Genomic DNA, 22,069 nt, shown 5'->3' on the forward strand with positions numbered 1-22,069 from the left:
ATAACAATGCTCATTGGGAGGTTAACCCAATCTGCAAGAAAAAACAATGGGGAATTCAATCACAATCAAAGCCATTCCTTGTTTAGGAAAAGAAAGAATAGGACAGGACAGGAAAACGAGGCAAAGATGGAGGTTATATTTTGATCGGAAGGTAAGAGATCGTTTTGTATGGATTAAACCTCGACAAAAGCGAAGTGGGTCAGACTGTTGAGCCCCTTTTTTGTGCTTGAAGAGGGGAGAGGTTTGAGTGGTTGATTGGGTTAATCAGGTCCCGCGCTTTTTATATGGGGCAAAGATAAAGCCCCTTATAAATGACGAGGCTCTTCATTTACTGCTTCAAGAGTCGAAAGCATAAGCTGTTAAAAGTCAAAGAAAATCAGTATGGGAAACTGATTTTCTCTAACATGGGCGGCTGATTTTTCTAAGATGGCAGCCATTTAATTTTTCAAAATTAGGCAGCCATTTTGGTTGAATTTTTTGCATGGGAGAATTGTATTTTAGTCCCTGCACTTTAGGGTATTTTTAAAGATTAGTCTTTAAGCTTCAACTATAAATACCCTTACCCATTTAGCTTCAAAATCATCCCCAAATCATTCTAGCTCTCTCTTAAGTATTTTTGTAAACACCTGTAAATTTTCTCCCTTTAGTAAAAGATTTACAATAGTCCGAAAACGTATGCATAATTGGCTGAACTCTATTATCAATTTTTGGTATTATTTTTCCGCTTTTATTTTGCATTCTCACTAATCTAGTTATAGAGAAATTAATCATTTATTTCCCAACAATTGGTATCATGAGCTTTTGGTTTTGAATTTTGTTAATTTTTCTGTGAGGTTACTATTCAAGTGAATAGTAAATTTTGGTCGATAATACGAGTTTGTCGACGAAGGTGTTCTAATACACGGTGGTTCGCAGAAATTGTCAGAAACGATCCAAACAAAGCCAGATTCGAGTGGGAGCGATAGCTGTAGAAGAAGGGAATGTGAAAATTGAGAAGTTGGATGGTGCGCTCAAGACCTTCTTAGAAGGACTTAGACCAGGGGCAATGCTCGGCAGAGAGCAAGGTGATGCCCAGAGACTTTTGGAGGCCATAACTGTAGCTAGAAAGCTGACTGAGCTTGCAGGTGTCAAGCCATGTAGCGATGTGTCGTCCAGGCCCATGCCCAGAGATAGTGGCAATAATGGGGGAGACTGGGAAAATGTGCAGCAGGGAGATAGTAGAGAAAGCTATTCGAATGGCCAAGGTGAGCCATCGACTGTTCGTAGCCAAGGAAAGCCATCGGGAAAGAATGGCAAGGCTAAGTCCGGTGCGAAAAAGAAGGTGAGCAAATAAAAGTTAAAGTGTTACTTCTGTGATGGTCCTTATTTGATTAGAGGATGTCCTGAGAAGCGTCACCTTACAACCATCATGAAGATGATAGAAGAAGGAGAAGTAGCGGGAATTGGCGCGGTTGTAAGTGTTAAAGCTACCAAGCCAGGGAAAAGACTTGGTTCGATTGAGGGGTCAATGCAGCCAAGCAAGGATCGAGATGAGGCAAGGCTGTTGATGTTGAGGCAGCCGAACCCATAAGAAAGCCTGATGTGATTGCGAGTGTTCAAACAATCAAGTCAGGGGCAAGACTTGATAGGACTATAAGTTCACAAGTATTAAATCGAGGAGTGAGACGTGGCGAGACTACAGGTGTCAAAGCAGTCGAGCACAGGAAAGGACCCAGTGCGATAACAAGAGATAAAACTATCAAGCCGAAGGTGCAAAGTGAGCAAGTATGCTCACAATATGCCAGGATTGAGGCATCTCAGGCATAAAGGGACAATTAAGGAGTATGCGATCTGATTCAGAAGACTCGTGCTCAAAGTCCCAAGTTTGACTGAAGAATATGAGTTCTTCACCTTCATGTTCGGATTGAAGCCATGGGCGAAGAAAGTGTTGGAGCTAAGGGAAGTCAAGGAGCTGTCTAAAGCCTTGACAACCGCTGAGTCAATCAAAGAATTTGGAGTCAAGAAAAACAAGACTTCTAAAACAAAGCCGAAAGCCGAGGGTGGTGGCAAGCTAATCCATGATGAAGTCAAGTCAAAGGATAATGAATGTTGTTTCTCGAATGGCAGAGAAAGTCCACTCAATGATGAACCAGATGGTGAGTCTAGAGAAGATGTGTGCAGTCTTGACACAAGTTCAAGTGTCAAAGATGCTAAGCCGAAGGTAAGAGTCGAGCAAACAAGGGGGTGCAAACTTAAGATGCCAGAAGTGTTGTGAGACTACCCGAGGGGAGTCGAGTCATCCAAGGTGATGGATGAGCCCAGGATCGAGTTGTCCAGAGAAGAGGATGAACCCAGGATCGAAGGGGCGTTGAGAGTTGGCTCAAAATAGTTCATTTCTGCCAAGGCAAGTAGAAGACAAGTGCAGGAGGAGTTAGCCATGTCCAAGGAGTTTGCCGAGCATGTTCGAGTAGAAAACATGGCTTCAGAGACCATTATAAGAGAAGGGTCGAAGCAAGGGCTTGCCGAGGATGTTCAAGTAAGAAACAATCCTTCATAAACAAGAGTTGAAGAGATCCAAGATGTTAAGGGACAAGGCAACCATGGAGAAACTACATATTTGCAAGGTGGGAAGTGAGCTCCAACCTTCGTGTTAGAAGGCAGGAGGAAAGAAGGGGCATCAGACTTTGCCGTGAGAAAGTGCCGATGTATGGTGGCACAATGAACTCCAATAACAAGGGTTCAATGCGAGGAGTGTCAGACTTCATGGAATAAGAAAGGCTGACACAATTTTGAGTAAATACCAACGAAATCAGAGAGGAAGGTACATCTCAACACATTTCTTGTGTTCTTTTGAGTTTGATTTGCTGTTTAAGTGAGTGTAGGTCGAGTAAGACCTAACCTTTAATGTGGAGGAAATAAAGTTTGGAGGGGATCCAAGACTTTTCCGCAAGGGCTGAGATGGTCCAAACCGAGGCAAATCAAGACTTGTAGGAAAGAGTTCCTACGGTAGAGATGCACTTGTGGGTGTGTTAGCCCATTTCATCACTTGGCGGCAAGAGCCGAAACAAGAACAACCATTATGGGAGGCCGAGTCCTTATGGATGGACATGAGCAAGTGGTGGCGTCAAAAGGCAATCAAGTTAATGCAAAGTATGACGTGAAAGATCGTGAAGTTACATGCGGTAAAAGCCAAGGCAAGCAATTCGTATGGAAGGACCAGAGTGCTATGATGAAGCAATGCAAGTCGAAGATTCAGTTAAGTGGGAGTCTTCCATGAAAGATGAGATGGACTCACTTATGTCAACAAAGACGGTGACTACGGACAAACTAAAGTTGTGTTCAGGTTCAATTGACATGCTAGAGTAACAAAACCAGAAATGTTGTTGCATTAATCGAAGTGTGAAGACAGATTAAAATCGGTCTTCAAGTGGGAGATTGTTAAAAGTAAAAAAAAAAAAATCAGCATGGGAGGTTGATTCTTTCTAACATAGGCGACTGATTTTTCTAAGGTGGCAGCCAACTAATTTGTCAAAATTAGGCATCCATTTTGGTTGAATTTTGTGCATGAGAGAATTGCATTTTAGTCCCTGTACTTTAGGGTATTTTCAAATATTAGTCTTTAAGCTTCAACTATATATATCATTACCCATTTAGCTTTAAAATCATTCCTAAATCATTCTAGCTCTCTCTCAAGTGTTTTTGTAAACACCTGTAAATTTTCTCCCTTTAGTAAAAGATCTGTAACAGTCCGGAGACGTAGGTATAATTGGCTGAACTTCTTTATCAATTTCGAGTATTATTTTTTCGCTTTTATTTCGCATCCTCACTAATCTGATTATAGGCTTGTTTTATTTCCCAACATAAGCATCCTCCTCAGGTACTGTAATTATCTTTTTGCTTTGTCATTTGGTTTTGTTTTGCTGTTCGTTCTTAGAGATCCAAAGGAACTATGGGGCTCTCATTTGGTCCGACAATGGCAACCCTGAGATTTGAGCTTCGCTTTTTCAGAAGAATATTTATTATACTTCCAAATTCCCACCATAATTGAGGTTTCTTTTTTTGGGTTGATGTGTATCTATTTTCGTTTTATTCTCCTTAATTTTTGCTGATTCTTTTTATTAAACCATTTAAATTTCTTCGTCGTGCCCGTGTTATTTTCATCTTTTCGTGAATATTTTGTCTTCATATCGCTTTATTGATAATTGTTGTTTTTAAGCGTAAACCAATAGAAATTTCGTGGGTCTTTCTTTTCCTAGCAGAACGTCAACCAGAAGATGACCCATCCAAGTGGCAATACAGCTGCTAATATCATAGTAAATCATGACTTCTCCAATGGACTCGACTCTTGGCATCCCAATTGCTGCAACCTGCAAGGCCTTTGTAGTATCAGCTGAGTCTAGCAACCAAATTGGATTGTCACCAAAGGTGGTAATTATGCAGTTGTCAAAATTCGCACAGAACACTGGCAGGGCCTGGAGCAAGATGTCACAAGCAGAATTTCACCAGGATGTACATACTTGGTTTCTGCCCGTGTTGGAGTATCAGAACCTCTTTCGGGGTCTACCAATGTCACGGCATTGAAGCTAGAAAATCATGGTTCATCGACTAGCTATTTGTTCATTGGAAAGTAATGGTCTTTATTTTTATTGCCTTGCATTTCTTTATATGTGAACTTAATAGGGAAGCTTTTGTTACTGTCATTTGTTACTGCAGAACCTCCATGACAAAGCGGAAGTGGGAAATGGTGGAAGGAACATTCTCGTTATCATCCATATCTAAACGGGTTATATTTATTTGGAAGGGCCACCTCCTGGTGTTGAGCTGCTTATTGATTCAGTGGTAACGTTGCCTTACAGCACTTCACCCTTTCCTTAACTGAGTATATCATGTATGTTTTCATAATTCCAAGAAAGTCTACGAGTGCCCCCAACTGACTATTATATTCTTTTCATGACCGAACTTCAACCAAAAGGTGATCCATCCAAGTTGCAATTCAGCTGCTAATATCGTAGTGAATCATGATTTTTCCAATGGACTGTCCTCTTGCATCCCAATGGCTGCAATGGCTTTGTAGTATCAGCTGAGTCTAACCCGATTGGATTGTCACCAGAGTCAGGTGGTAACTACGCAATTGTCAAAGATCGCACAAAACACTGGCAGGGTCTGGAGCAAGATATAGCGAGCAGAATTTTGCCGGGTGTTACATACTCAGTTTCTGCTTGTGTTGCCGTATCGGGGCCTCTTTCAGGGTGTACAGATGTCATGGCAACTTTGAAACTAGTAAAACAAGGAAGTTTTTTTAATGCCGTTTGTCACTGCAGAACCTCTGTGTCAAAGGGGAAATGGGAAATGGTGGAAGGTACATTCTCATTATCAACCGTGCCTTAAGCGGTTATATTTTATTTGGAAGGGCCTCCTTCCGGTATTGAACTACTAATTGATTCAGTGGTTATTCGCTGTTCCAGTTCAAGCAAGTCAGAGGTAACATTGCTTTACTAAGCTTTATCCTTTTATTTTTCTGAACTGAACATTATGTCATGTTCACTTTCACAATGCCAAAAACATCTACAAGTAGCCAGCTCTTGCGTGGTCTGTCACAAGAGTGCTAAATTTTTAATTCTGCTGACTAGATTTTAATATCTGGCAGTCTCAAACACGCAAAAGAAATTATATCAATTGTTTAATTTTCATTTGTTAACTCCACCCCCTTCTGGAAAGGGTGAAAACAAAAAGAGAGAAGTCTGGTTCTGTCATCTTATAGTGGCTTTCTTTTTGGTCTCTGTGGCATCCTCTTTGTTTTGAAAGAGTACAAACGTAAGATGCAATATTGCTTGAGATGAGATCATCATAAATCCTCAATTTATAGATGGTCTTAGTAACTGGTCTGGAAGAGGTTGCAAGGTTGTTTTGCATGATTCTATGGCAGATGGGAAGATAGTCACACAAACTGGAAAAGTTTTTGCATATGCAACAGAGCGCACTCAGAGCTGGAATGGTATCCAGCAGGAGATCACTGGAAGACTGCAGCGTGAACTTGCTTATAATGTAACAGCTATTGTACGAATTTATGGTAACAATGTCACAAGTGCTACTGTACAAACCACATTATGGCTCCAAACACAGGATCCCCGCTAACAGTACATTGGAATTGCCAAGTACGGTCTTTTATTTTTTTTATTGTTCTTAGAACTAGTCTTTTTTCCACTTGGAATCTCTGAGCATTTACACTTTAGTTTTTTCTTGATTTATTTAGCTTGTTAAGATCCCATATGTTCCTTTGGTGCTGGGGTTTTGATCCTTTCTTTTCATATAAAAGAGTGCAGGCAACCGACAAGGATTGGGTGCAATTGCAGGGAAAGTTCCTACTGAATGGTTCCCAATCAAGAGTTGTCATCTATTTAGAATGCCCACCTCCAGGCACTGACATTCTTGTCAATGTCTTAAGCATACAACATGCCAAGAAAATCCCTCCTTCACCACCACCAGTTATTGAGGTGAGATGAATAATTTCAAATCGGATTTTTGTATTGTTTTTATTTTTTATTTTTCAGATGCTTTAGAGAAGATATCAGATGCTTGGATTTGCTGCTTGCTTTCCTACAATAAAACCCTATTTGATATAAGCATACACTTCTTAACAGTAAAATCCACATACTGAGGTTAATGGAGTTAAAATAACCAAGTGTTGGTTTCCTGATGTGTTTGTACTTCTTTTTTTTTAGAATCCTGATTGTGGAGTTAATATAATTACAAATAGCCAACTAAGTGACGGCACGAATGGATAGTTTCCTCTTGGTAACTTCAATTTGAGTGTCGCATTAGGCTCACCACATATACTTCCTCCGATGGCTAGAGCTTCCCTTGGTGCCTATGAGAACCTTTAAGTGGCCGCTACTTCCTGGTGAAAAAGCGTACACAAACTTGGATGGGACCAGCTCAGATGATCACTGATAAGCTGAAACTTTTCTTGACATACCAAGTGTTTGCCTCGGTTCAAATTGGTTCTGGAGAAAGTGGTCCTCAAAATGTGAACGTTGCACTTTCTGTGGATGGCCAGTGGGTCAATGGTGGACAAGTTAAGATTAAAGATAGTAGATGGCATTGAAATCGGTGGTTCCTTTAGAATTGAGAAGCAACCATCTAAGGCTATGGTTTATATCCAGGGTCCGGCTGCAGGTCTTGATTTAATGGTTGCCGGACTTCAGATTTTCCCTGTTGATCGTGTGGCCAGATTTAAACATTTGGAAAGGCAAACTGACATGGTAAAATCTAGTTGTGATTTCAGTAGTATTTCTCTGGAATTCTGATTTATTGATTTCCTTTTCTCTTTTACTTAGTTTCATGTTATATATGTTTAAGCATAGTCAAACTTGTCCCTGTTGAGGCCGCATTGGTAGATGCATTTTGAACTGCTTAGTCCTTATTGAAATGGCACGAAAATTGGTTGGTTTCTCTGTTAATTAATTAGATAAGGCATTCCCCTTCAAGCATGATGTCCTCGTTTTTGTCTAAGCCGCGCGGTATTCCTAATCCTTACTTCTCACTTGTAAGCCTTTTTTGTTTGGCTCATGTAGACTCGAAAGTGTGATGTCGTCCTCCAATTCTCAGGATCCAGTTCAAGCAGTTTGTTTGCAACTTCTGTGAAAGTCACACAAACACAAAATAGCTTCCCTATAGGGTCTTGCATCAAGAGAACAAATATAGATAATGAAGATTTTGTTGATTTCTTTGTGAAAAACTTAAACTGGGCAACTTTTGAAAATGAATTGAAGTGGTATTGGACAGAACCACAACGAGTAAATTTCAACTACAAAGATGCTGATGATATGTTGGCTTTCTGCAAAGACCATAAAATAGAAACCCGAGGTCATTGTATTTTCTGGGAAGTACAGTGCACAGTCCAGCAATGGATTCAAGCATTGAACAAAAAGGACTTGATGACTGCTGTTCAAAACCGTCTAACAGGCCTTCTTACACGTTATAAGGGAAAGTTCAGACACTATGACGTGAACAATGAGATGTTGCATGGGTCATTTTATCAAGACCGGTTGGGAAAAGATATACGAGCATACATGTTTAAGACTGCAAATCAGCTTGATCCATCTGACACTTTATTTGTGAATGATTATCATGTTGAAGATGGATGTGACACCATATCATATCCCGAAAAGTATATCGAACAAATTCTTGATTTGCAGCAGCAAAGGGCACCTGTTGGAGGACTCGGATATCAAGGACATATTGATAATCCAGTAGGACCCATTGTGAGCGATGCCCTGGATAAGTTGGGTGTTCTTGGTCTTCCTATCTGATTCACAGAGCTCGAAGTGTCCTCCGTCAACGACGTTAGAGGGGAGGATTTGAAAGTTATGCTTCGAGAAGCTTTTGCGCATCCTGCTGTAGAGGGTGTAATGCTGTGGGGATTTTAGGAATTGTTCATGAGCCGGGACAATGCACATTTGGTTGATGCAGAAGGTGATATCAATGAAACTGGTAAGAGATTTCTTGCTCTTAAAACTGAGTGGCTGTCTCTTGCTCACGGCCGTATCGATATCCAAGGACAGTTTGAATTCAGAGGCTTTCATGGGACGTATGTTGTGGAAATCGAAACCGAATCCGACAAGGTTTCGAAAACATTTGTGGTCGACAAGGGGGACACCCCACTGGTTGTTGCCGTAGATCTGTAAATTCTCTTTGGCTGCTATAAACCTAACGAAGGAGGTAACACTATGGATCGTCCATTGTTTCTGTAAAGCCAAAAATATACAACATAAAAAATCTTGTTATTAAGAATATCTATTGCATGGGTGTTATATTATGTCCATTGTAACATAATGGTAGAAGAAATAAAAGTGTGAACTTTTCCGTTTCTAATTAACTGGGGAAAGAAAACCAGGTTATGCATATTTCAAAACGTGGTCCAAGGCTAACCCGCTTCTTTTTTTTATTTTATTTTACTAGTTTGGGAAAAAAATCCTAGAAAAGAATTGATTAAGTAAACAGTGAAACAGGTTGATTGTGGTCCTCCTTACAAAACAATAAAAACTGTTGATGATTTGTCTCCCGTTTTCCAATATGTTGACTTCATGTATATTCCACTGGGAGAAACTTTTTCATTATCATCGGCCAATAAATAAAAATATGATCTGCTTCACCTTTTGCCCCCCAGAATCAGAAATTAGGCAGCTGAAAGAAAGACCGAGTCAGCCCAGTCCTTCTACTGTGCAAAAAGGTCGGGTCCAGGTAGAGTTTCAAACCAGAGTTCGCATAAACAAAAAAGTTTTTGTTTAGTGAGTAAAGAAATCAGAGGAAGAAATGAGTGAATGTAGAAATATGGGGAGAAAGAGATGAATAATTTGACAAGCTTTCCAATAAGGTTGAAAATTGAGAGGAAAAGAGAAAGTTAGGCGGGAGAAACGGAAGTTCTTGGCCTAAATGGGGACCACTCATTGATTTTGTAATGGATTCATCATATCCTCCCCCAATGTGTATGGATCAACATCAGTGTTTTCACTCACAGCTACAGTTTCTGATCCCTCCCCCCAACCCAAAACTAAACTAAACAGGTAACACGTAAAATGATTGAAGTTTTGAGGGAATAGGAAGCAACAGCATATTACCATCTTAATCAATTTGATAGGCTCGCCAGCTCCTCCAATCACTAGTTCAGTAGTTTGGACATTCTCTACCATATAAGGATATGTCTAGAATCAACAAATACACCTTGAAAATTTTGTACTTAATTAATTACATGGCTTAATTATAAAATAATTGTCCAAACTATATTGTGTTTCTCAAATAGGTGTCTAAATTTTTTATCGATTCATTCAGGTGTCTATGTTACAAATATTACCATTTTAGGTATTTTTAGGTATCCGGGTCGTAATGGCCGTAAAATTATTTCGTTAAAGGACATGCGTTGAGTTCAGGAAATTTTTAAAAAATTATTTAAACAAAAAAAATACTTAAAATTATATGTTTTTAAAAAAATCTCAATTTTTTTGAAAATCTTAAATAAACCTCAAACTTTAAAAACCTTAAATCTAATCCATATACTCATGCCACTGCTACTCTTTACCGTTGTTGTTATTGTCGACTGAACCTACACCAATTACGCCTCCACCTGACGATAATCCATGCGACAAACAACCACCGATGGTGCAATTTAAATCAATCGACGGCGCGACATTTAGGGAAATAATTACAACATTTGTGCGACTCGATGGCAAGGAAGATGTTAGTTTAAAAGGGAGGCGGATTCGATGACATTGACCATGGTTGGGATTTAGGGATTTGGGGTTGATTTTAAAGATTTGTAGGGATTTTGGGATTTTTGTAATTTAAAAAATTAATACTTTTAAAATTTTTAATTGAAATAAAAATTTTAAAATATTATAAAAGCGATCTATGTCCTTTAACTACAATTATGGCTCAAGTATCTAAAGTAACAATGTTTGTAAATTAAGCACCTAGATGGATTGAAAAATAATTTAAACACCTAATTAGAAAAAAAAAGTATAATTTGAATACTTAATTTTTAATTAAATCCGACTATACTTTAAACATGCATGATATTGTAAGATGTACTATAGTTATCAAATATAGTAGTTGGTGATGATGCCGTGGGATTCTTAGTTGTGTGATCTTGAAGACTCGAATTCATTCAATTGAAAGGGGAAAAACAATCTTTCTCGATTGGGTTACAGTAGAGTTGAATTGTACAATTCACCTAAACATAATTATAAAAATCTATAAATACAACTAAGGTCCTTGATAATTTCGAAGTGTGCAAATAGATACCTTTAAACAAAATTAAAAAAATTACTTGATTTTTTATAATTTCAGCGAGTACTATCAAATTCTATAACGTAGAAGTTTTCCTTTTAATTCAATAAATACCAGGCGTCTCATTTATTTATAATTCTTAAATATAAAGTAGAGATGTGTAAGAGAAGAAATGAGTTGATTTGCGTAATTATTTTAGTCATATTCACATGCATTTTCTATTTGTCTCGTGTTGCTATAGTAGGCGTAGCCAGGGAAAAAGTGTAGTAGTAAAGTTGAATGGTGGAAAGTGTTGATGCTAATGAAATCAATCATGGCAATGAATACTACAGTGCATAGGGAAGAAGCAGCAGCGTGACTGAAAGTTGGGTGGGTGGTACCCTACCAAAGTTTCTGTTGGAGTTCAGACATGTCTATTCCTCTTCACAAAGCTTTAAAATATAATAATAAGCAAAGCAATACCACAAACCAAATTCACTGCTTCTCTCTTAATCATTGAAGCACGCCCTTTCTCTTTATAGCGCGCGACTATCGGGGGAGAACCTGATTTATGGTCTGTGGGTCCTTTTTTCCTTTTTATGTTTGTAATTTTGTATATTATACATAAACCTGAAAACGTTTTGTGGGTCTGATATTCGATGACAACATGGAATTTAACACAAATATTATAATTAGCAGAGTAATTGGGTAAAACCAAGATTGGTGGTCATGCAGATCATAAGCTTTTCCAGTTTCAGTTGAGGGTTATGACACACAGGTTGCACCGTCAAACGGTAATCCAGAACAGTAAAATCAATCTGGTGTAGACTAAAGCTAGACGGTCCTTATTCACTGTTAACCGTTGAAAAAAACTATTTTATACTCGATTCTTCTTCTTTAATTCCTATGCTATCACAGCAACTTTTATTTAAATTAAAAAAACTAATAATATATATAAACTTTTATTTCACTTTATATTTTTTTATTAGTTTATATTTGAAATCGACAAGATTTAATCTACTAACGCTAAGATTAAGAATTCAAGGTTGTGCTATGAATGCGAGGTACGGCGAGCAAGTAAAAAATATTGTACATTCTAGAGGGGCTAGTAAAGTTTCATATTTGGCATACTGGTAGTATTTTTCTTCAAGTTCAGAAACTAAATTTAAATTCTATCATATTTTAATTCCTTTAAGGGAATGTGTTTATTCTATTATTTTCCTTCAAATTTTCACTTTTCATTTTTCTTATACTTGATCCAATAAAAACTATCCTGACGATTTGTGAAGATGAATCCAGTTTCACAACGTCTGCACCAACATTGTCTTGTACCGTGATTCAAATATATAACTACATGCAAATCAATAATTTACAGAGGACTGGTTTTTGAAATATTGACCTACAAACCACGTTCCAAAAATTCTATTTAAATAGTAATGATCACATTCAAACAAAATAATTACTACTGGGATTAGATTATAAAGAGGAGTTATGGGGTGAGGCAACCGAATATAAGGCTAACGAAAGTCACGAGACAATCTAATATAAGACTAACCATGACTTAAAATGTTATAAACAACATAACATTTTAGGTTACGCGTAACTTAAAAGATTATTTTTTAATATTTTCGGTTTAACCTAAAATATTATGAAAAATGTAACATTCTCGGATGCAACATAAAATATTACGAAAAATATTTGCACCCGAAAAAAGTAAGAAAAAGTTAACAACCTAAAATATTGTGTTATTTATAATATTTTAAATAATGTATTTCCTTAACCTTATAAAAATAGGTATACTGTATAATCACTCCATTATAAAACTTTTTATTATAAAGAGGGAAACTTCTGATCTAAATGATGTGACATTTTTCATTTCATTAAAAAGTTCATTATTGTATAAAAACTTTATACACATGGATGAATACTTAATTTGGTAGTTCAAATTAAATTATTTTAATAGTTAAAAGAATGATTATTAATTATAGAAGTATCAGATTCAAATATCAATGTATACGTAAACAAGGTGTTTGACAGAGTAATTATCAAATGATTTAAAATCTTTAAGATAATACTACATTGTAGTCATATTAATTTAATAAAAAATAAATACTTAATTTTGTAAACAATGTTTCCTCAATCCTAAAAGGATTGTCAAAGTGGTAAGTATAGTTTCAAATAGTGGTCGAATAGCGGTATCGTAACTATTATATCGCAGTTACGGTAGTGTCCGAAACTGCTATCGCGAAAAATAACGGTGTGAAGTGAGATCACACCAATAGCGACGGATCGCGGCCACAATTTAACGAATCGCAACCTGCGGCAATAGTAGACCGCTATTATGCTATTATTATGTTATTTTATTTTTTTTAAAAAAATCAGCTCATTTGAAAAAAATTCACGATCACGATATCCGTAATGACCGTAATAGCATTCGTTATATATGCAACCGTGATAAACGAAGCACGACCGAAAACGTGACCGTAAATACTATTTAAATCCCTGGCGGTAAGGGGGAAAAAAAGCAAAACTACTAAAATATATATTGAATAAATTGGTACGTCCTTGAGAAGGAAGCTCAATAATTAATATAAAGGAAAGGAAAAGAAAAGAATTACTAATTTGGTGTATTTCTCGAAAAATCACCGATGATCGGTATATTTATCAATCTAACACCGGTCAGATTATATTTCCCGATCTAACACCCGTAGCAGTAAAGTGCGCCCCCTGAACCATGCTATATGTTGATTTGACGCCACGTGGGGTATAGCGCGCCCCCTGCACTGCGCTATACGCTGACATAGATTACACGTGTGTATAATGCGCCCCCTGATCCGCGCTATACGCCACGTAGAGGTATAGCGCGGATCAGGGGGCGCGCTATACGCCATGTAGGGGTGAATTATATTTAACGCGGTCCATGGTCCGCGCTATATCTTTTATCTGAATAATTACATATAGAAGTTCGTCAACGAGTAATAATTCTGGAAATCTTCTCATATTTGATTTAAAAGTTCGTGCGATCTTTCGTTATAAGGTAATTTTGTTATAATTTTTTTTATTATACTTATTGTTTATTATCATTATTTGAAAAAACATTATACTAATTATTTTCAATTAATTTTTATGTTTGTAAAATTGAAAAGCGGGAGCATACGTCGAAATAGTTTTGCGGTGTAGGTAATAATATAAAATTATATTATTTAAATTATTTACGTTGATGTGTAAAAAATTTAGTGTGTTATATTTTCTTTCATATATAATTTATTTAATCAGGTTTGTTTCAGTTATTTTTTTGCAGATATAATATTGTCGCACTTTTAAACTCAAAGAATGGCGCGACTTTCAGCTATTGTTTATTATGATGGTGAATTTTGAGAAGATGGAACTGGCGTTGTTTTCGTATCAAATGAGCGTGTTAAAATATCATTTAAGAGAAACATAACTCTTGAGGAGCTGATAACGAAGATTTCGAGAAAGATTCATGTTGGAAGTAGTAGAAGAATGTCGTCGTTGCAGTACAGATTTCCAACATCATTGAACTTATACAACATCATTGTTGCCATTAACTTATACAGATCAGAGGGATCATCGCCATCCAAACATCTGATAGACCCCTCAACTCAGGTGGGATCACCGCCCTCACATCATCAATAGAATATGTCACCCATTCAAACTAAAACAAATAATATATAATTTTTATCAAAATAATAATCTAATTATATAACTATAATCTAAAATCGATTTTTAAACATTAAAATTCATACCTGTGTGCCAGCCTTCTGATCGATTAGCACCCTAATTTTTTCTAAATCATCAGGTAGCTCCTGATGATTTTTCCTATCAGTAGACCACCTATTCAAGGAAAAAATTTATTATACGCTGTATAAAATTATTAATATACAAAATCAGTTTTATAATTACCTCAGAAGTAGTAGAAATACGAATGGGTTTTTCACAATGGGATATAAAAAGGGCAATCGATACCATGCCCAAGACTGCAGCAGTAGGAGACATCCGCCAATAGCATTACGCCTGTAGTCAGTGGCTCCACACATCTCCCTGTACAACAAAGCCAAAACTGTCGAGCCCCAACTGAATAATCCGACAAGACGAAAGTCGCTAAGATGTCGCAACTACATTCAGTGAACTAGGTTGCGCGATTTGTCCGGCATCAGCAACCCTCCTATCAACTGCAATATGCATGCTCGTGCATACATCTTAACCTCATCCTCAGAGGCGTCTGCGCTCAACTCCCGAAAATTGGCATCTAACCAATTTAACGGTATCCTACCTCCGATAAAACTTTCCGAGACACGTCCTAGATTATCCTGACACAAAGTAGTCCAAGAACCGGAAGCTATCCCTGATATCACATCTCCATCCACCGGAAGCCCCAGGTGCATAGAAACATCCTCAAGCGTGATCGTGCACTCTTCGCACGGAAGATTGAATGTGTGGGTCTCCGGCCTCTACCGCTCTACTAAGGCAGAAATAAGGTCTGGTTCTATCTTACAGTGACCCTGATATCTACCTATGTAACCAAATCCAGCCTCTACTAAATACGGAAAAACACAACTAGGTATCACTAACTTAAGATTCCTAATAAAATGATCTAATACACGGTCCTTCTCCTATAAATAAATAATTACAAAAATTAATTCTTAATCTAATAATCATGCATTAAATAAATCAACTCATTATTACTAATAATTTAAATTAAATTAAAACGTTAAAACATTACCGTATCAGCAAAGTGTCGAGATATATGATTTCCATCCAAACGAAGTAGACTGCCTTCCATTATATATCTGCAAAAGAATTATATTAGTAAAATATTAAATAAAGTAAAATAATTAAATAAATTAAATACATAATATTAAAAATATTATAAAATATACCTTAAACAGAGAGAGTATTTGAGAGAATTTGGTGTGATGAAAGTGATTGAGGATGGGGGTATTTATAGGGAGGATTGGGGGTGTAAAGCGTCGGGGGTATGGGGGTAATTATGGGTATAGCGCCCCCTGTACCCCACGTGTCAGATAACCAGGTATAGCGCGGCCCCTGATCCGCGCTATATCCCTACGTGGCGTATAGCGCGGATCAGGGGTCGCGCTATACCCACGTGTAATCCTTGTCAGCGTATAGCGCGGTGCAAGGGGCGCGCTATATCCCACGTGGCGCCAAATCAGCATATAGCGCGGGGCAGAGGGCGCGCTTTACTGCTACGGGTATTAGATCGAGAAATATAATATAACCGGTGTTAGATCGGTAAATATACCGATCACCGGTGTTTTTTCGAGAATTTCACCTTACTAATCCAACGGCCTCATCTCGTGGTTTGCCTTTATAAATCTTCAAATATTTATTTAGGTAAATTATGTGTTTAATATCTAAATAATAAATTTTAATTTATTTTAATATTTAAATTTTTATTTTTTTAAATTATACCTAACACTTGATTTTTATTTCATTTTAGTATTTAGTAGTTAAAAACTTAACGTATTTAATATCTAAACTATCAGCTTAAGTCTATTTTAGTAGATAAACTTAAAAAAAATCAAAACTTAACATTAAGTTTTTAATAGAGTACTAATATGAAACAAAAATTAAACTTTACGTATAATTTTAAAAAACCTAAAAGTTAAGAATTAAAATTGACTAAAATTTATAGTTTAGATACTAAATATATAAATACCCTATTTATTTTTATTTCAACAAAGAACGTTTTGTCAACCACCCAATAACACCAGTGGCTTGCAGGTTCCGGCTTAAGCTTTCTCGCCATACTTTATTTCCTTCAACCTCAACTCAAAACCCTTAATCTTATCTTTCCTTTTTTTTGGTCGAGTTAGCGGTTTATCCTTCTTCTGTTATTCTCTTGATAAGTGTCCGTGTTGGTGCAATTTCACTTAAAGTCTCCCCTGACATAAAACTGCAAAGAATTTCAATACTTGTCTCCATTGTTCCAAAGTTTCAAGTCTACAACTCGATTTGATATGGAAATGGAAAACTTTTTGAACTAAATGATCAGTTGGTGTCTAGAGTTTCTATTCCTTTAAACTGCTTTCTTTAGGGTTTTTCTTTGTCGATTGCTTTCTAGCTTAGAGAAAATTTTAAATATCTTTTCATACATGTTTGGTTCATAGATTAATTTTTGACAAAATTAAATAATGGATGAATATAATAAGCTGGACGAGAATGGTATTCCTAGGGGAAATTTCTTGTACGCAACTCCAGTTCTTGCACCGAATTCTTCTCCGTATGGGAGAGCGAGTAGCGGCTCTAACGTGAGCAATCAGCAGACCCAGATGCCGTTGATTTCTTTTCAGCTTCAATCGAGCGAGTGTTATCAATCGGAGGGACACCAAATTGTGAGAACTGAAGCTAGTAATTCTCAACATGGTCAAGAAATTCACTACCCTTTGTTGAGAGGGCAGCAAGAAGGGAACGAAAGCTCAAGTGAAGCGGAAGTTATCAAAGCCAAGATCATTGCTCATCCTCAGTACAATAACCTCCTGCAAGCTTACATGGATTGCCAGAAGGTAAGTTTCCCTCAAAAGGAAGTGCATATTCTGTTTACACTAAACTACATTTAATATACTCAAAAGATAATTCTATCGATTAACTCGTTGACCCTTTCATCACCACTAATAATTTTTTATACTATTTTCATGTAGGTGGGAGCTCCACCTCAAGTAATGGCCCGACTAGCAGCTGCTCGACAAGAGTTTGAAGCGAGGCAGCGATCTTCAGTGGCAACGAGAGACTCCCCGAAAGATCCGGAACTGGATCAGTTTATGGTGATCTTGCTTCTCATTATACCATTCAAATTTTGGCACTGAACCTTCTTCTCTTTGGCATTATGATCACCTTTTTGGGGTTTAACAACAGCTACTTGTTCCATTTCAATACTTTTTTTCTCTTTCTTCTGACTCAAAAGTTGTGAATCCATGAACCCAGGAAGCTTACTATGACATGTTGGTGAAATATCGGGAGGAATTAACGAGGCCAATACAAGAAGCTTTGGATTTCACGAGGAGGATCGAAGCTCAGCTCAACATGCTCAGCAACACTCCCGTGCTGATCTTCAACTCCGGTACTTTTTTTCTCTCCTCTTTCTTTCCATCGACGCGCGCTTTAATTCACGAAGATGATGATGATTTAGCGGGTTGCTTACCTTTTGCCTAATGAGTAAGTCTGAAAAGAAAGGGAAGGATGGAACAAGAGCCTTCAATACTGAAGAAGAAGCAAAAAGGGAAAAAAAAACTAGTGAAAAATAAATCCATAGAAAAGGAGAAGAAGACCCAACATTAGGATAAACACCAGCTAACAGAAGGACGTATTTAATCAGCTAATTGAGAAAACCCTAGCTAATGACGAATCTATGTAGACTATAGTAATAATTTGATTGCAAATTTCAATTGGCTTGACGAATTTACCTTTTTTTTATTAATTAACGAGTTTCCTATGTTTGGAAAGAGGAAAGACGAAACGCACTCGGTTTTATGCTATTGCTGGGTGTTCAATAAAATCCACACGTCGGCTTTTCTATAATGGGGTGACCTTTTCAATGATCTCTGACAACCGTTCTTATTTTAGGGTTTTATTATTCCCAAAATATGGATACTGTATTCTCTTTACTTCTGCTAAATCTGATTCTGATTCATGTGGGTTTTTGTACTTAAATATATACCTCGAGAGAGAATCATTAGTCTTCTTTTCCCCAGTTGTTTTTCGTTTAGAACAATTAGTATGTAAATTTTCTTTTGTATTTCCTTTTTTCCTATAGTTTTTTTTAAAGGCTAGGAAAATTGTAGAGCATAGGATGCCGCCCAATCAAATCAGACAGGTGCTACCCCATTGTGTACGGATGTAGGATAAAAAACAATATATTCCTCTATTGGTAGTGTCTATTGGGGTTTATCATTCACAGGTTGCTCCTATTTTCTAATATTTTTTTAAGCAGTCTGAAACCACAGAAGGAATATATTGATTATAGGATACTTTGTTATCGTTACATGGATATATATTTTTGGTACATTATAAATATTGGGGCAGGCATGTTATTGACAAAGGCTGTACTTTGGAGTATTTAGCAGTATATTGCCTTCTTAAATCCTATTATCTGTCGTTTCTGGTAAATTTGCTTATCTGTATTCGGACCTTCTCTTGCATTAATATTGTTTAAATCTGGCTGATGAGCTACAATCTCAATTTCTCAGCTTTCGCTACATTGAATAGGCAATGCATTCATTCTCCTTTACTTACGTTCCACTATCTTAAAGTGCTTCCCACTTATCTATTTGTGGCACCTGGCCTTTGTGCCAGTGTAGGAACCATATATTGATTGACATGTCCCATCTCTCTTGTAGCTGTCTTTTACTAGCTCTTCTGTTTGAATTGGCAAGTCTCCTTATTTAAAAGATATAGGGAAATGTTGTAACAGAAACCATCAACTGTTAACTCATGGAATTTACTTCTGAGGAAAAAACGTTTTTCTCTTTGCCCAAATTACCTGTATTTGTTTTAAGAGTATATTGTGCTTTTGATTTGAATTCTCATGTTTGCTTTCATCAAATACTGCTTTGTTAAGCATGTATTGCACTGATACTGTGAATTCGATAATGATGTTTGTTGTCATTGGACCATGAATAATGCTCTGAAAATTCCCTGCATTGTGTTTTTTGGTTTATTGAATCAAGTGCTTATTTTCAAGTCATTCCACCTTTTTTCTATTAAAAAATAAACAGATGAGAAGTGTGAGGGTGTTGGTTCATCTGAGGAGGATCAAGATAATAGTGGTGGAGAAACCGAAGTAGCGGAATTTGATCCGCGTGTTGAAGATCAAGAACTGAAGAACCAACTATTGAGGAAATATAGTGGTTATTTAAGTAGTCTCAGGCAAGAACTCTCCAAGAAAAAGAAGAAAGGGAAACTGCCAAAAGAAGCTAGACAGAAATTGCATAGTTGGTGGGAGTTGCACTACAAATGGCCGTACCCCTCGGTATGTATTTCTAAGCTGAATCGTTATCTTTAACACCTGCTATAATTGACAAGATATTGGAATTTCCACTTGACATTTTAGTTTTTCATATTGGATTGCTAACAAAACCGGGTACTAATCCCATAGGAATCAGAGAAGGCGGCACTGGCTGAATCAACAGGTTTGGAGCAGAAACAAATTAATAATTGGTTCATAAATCAAAGGAAGCGTCACTGGAAACCCTCTGAAGACATGCAATTCATGGTGATGGATGGTCTGCATCCACAAAATGCAGCTCTATATATGGATGGTCGCTTCATGGGTGATGGTTCTTATAGTTTGGGCCCGTGATAATCTGCACTACAGCTTTATAAATTACCTGGCCTAGGCAGTACTATATATAGTGTTTGTTTCAGTTAAGGTGTAACTTCACCGCTGTCTCAATGTGTAAGTGTATATTGAGAAAGTTGGAAAACTTTGGAGCGGCTACTTATGATATTCCTTTCGTACAATGGAATCCTCGACTTGCCGACAAGTAAAGGGGTTACCGACATCGTGAGCTTGTCACCTTTCTATGGTTGTCATGTTAGCCGTTGTCTAATTTGGGTAATTAAGAGTCTTGCTCCAACTGTATTTATTATGAAAACTAAGAGTTTGAACCAAATTGACCCTGAATTTATCTAGCTGTCTAGTTAGGTTTTGAGTGCGTTTCCTTTGGCCTCTGTATTATTCAAAAGATGTAGCAAAAACTGCAACAAAATACAGACTATAGGAAACCATTAAAGGATTTCCCACTTAAGACATAGCTTCATATTCATCATATTCAACCTATTAATGATGCAACCATGCAATTTAGAACATACAGATCCCCTAATAAGCTCATACAAAGTATCAATTGAACGAGTAAACCCCCTAAATTGCCTATAATTATGCTCATCCCAGACATAATACAGGAACTCAATCCAAGCAAACTTTTTTTTAAGGTATTCAAGCAAACTTTAGAATACACAAAACAAGGGACTTTCCCTTCAAGTTATCTACCACCCAAGCCAAAGTATCCTCCTAGCAAAGAACTATAAGGCTCCAAACACTACAAGAAAAAGGATAATCACAAAAGAGATGCCCGAACACCATATAAACGACAACTTTTATTCGAGTTTATCCCATACAAATGAACCTATCTTTGGTTGACAATCTATCCAAAATGACCATCCAAACAATAATGGAGAATTTTGGAATATGTAAGGGAAATCAAATCAAATTCTCATATTGCACATTCTCCTTCTTATACCTAATTTCCCCCATATCATACCACATTGACCTCCTTTCAATCAACCACAGTTACAAATAAATTTTTAATCTCATTTCTTAAATTCAATAGCTTCTTTAGGATTCAATAAAAATGAGGTTTACAATAAGCAGACAAAAATCCTCCCCTTCAAAGTATACTCCTTCACTTAGGCCATCCAGAGAAAGCCCTCCCCTGCCAAAATACTTTTAACCATAAATAAATAGTAGGATCTATTCCAACAAGATAAATTTCTAATCCCTAGATTCCCTCTGATTTCAAAGAGAATATATGTTGTCAATTAACCCTAGCTCCTTTAGTTGGTATATCATTGTCCTTCAAAAAGAAACACATGCACAATTGCTCAATCCTCCGAATTACAACATTAGGTAAAATCAATTGTTTATATAAAAAATTGGGGATACTAAACAGAACAGTTTCAATAAGATGCAGTCTACCATCATAACTAAGACTCTGTCTAGACCACAACCCAAACTTACTTCTAATCTTCTATAATAAGGGAAATAATCCCTTTTAGTCAATTTTCTAGTTACTAGAGGTACACCAAGGTATTTCAGTGGTAATTTGTCTATCTTGAAACTAATAGCAACATATATTCTGTCTAGAAAATCATCATCCACATCACAAACAAATAGATCAATTTTTGCAACATTTAGTTTCAACCCTATCGTCGATAGAGACCATTAGATTTTCTAAGCTAAACTAGACCAATTCTCAAGGGTATTGGGCTTAGGTTAACCCAATAGGCTAAGGATAGTGGTGTTTTTTAAAAATGAGTTAATGGGAGAATGACTAAAAGTGTAGTTTACCCGTAGCTTGTTTTAAAGGTTAAAAAACCCCTTATCTCCCTTATTTTTCAGGTGAGTCATTCCCCAAAAATATATTCCCATTTTATTCTTCTCCAAACTCTTCTTCCTCATTTCTTTTCCTTAGCCAATATCAAGTTTTAAGGAATTTCAAGCTTAGTTTGAATCAACCAAGGTAAGAGTCTTATTCTCCTTCCCTCAAGCTTCATTTCAAGCTCTTAA

The 22,069-nt window shown here is 36.9% G+C and overlaps 1 protein-coding gene and 1 pseudogene across 1 annotated transcript; both read left to right on the forward strand.

Annotated features, from left to right (window-relative positions):
* The first annotated feature begins 4,241 nt into the window (after positions 1–4,241).
* Positions 4,242–8,666, forward strand: LOC120194172 (annotated as a pseudogene).
* Positions 8,667–16,831: 8,165 nt separating this feature from the next.
* On the forward strand, positions 16,832–20,327 carry LOC120193815 (homeobox protein knotted-1-like 2). Its single transcript, XM_039196246.1, has 5 exons — positions 16,832–17,291; positions 17,427–17,549; positions 17,710–17,845; positions 19,500–19,753; positions 19,880–20,327. Exons 1-5 carry the CDS (start codon positions 16,920–16,922, stop codon positions 20,081–20,083), a joined length of 1,089 nt encoding a protein of 362 aa, XP_039052177.1. The 5' UTR covers positions 16,832–16,919; the 3' UTR covers positions 20,084–20,327.
* Positions 20,328–22,069: the final 1,742 nt, after the last annotated feature.

The sequence above is a fragment of the Hibiscus syriacus genome, unplaced genomic scaffold, assembly GCF_006381635.1.
Source record: "Hibiscus syriacus cultivar Baekdansim isolate YM2019G1 unplaced genomic scaffold, ASM638163v2 tig00116997_pilon, whole genome shotgun sequence".
Lineage (NCBI taxonomy): Eukaryota > Viridiplantae > Streptophyta > Magnoliopsida > Malvales > Malvaceae > Hibiscus > Hibiscus syriacus.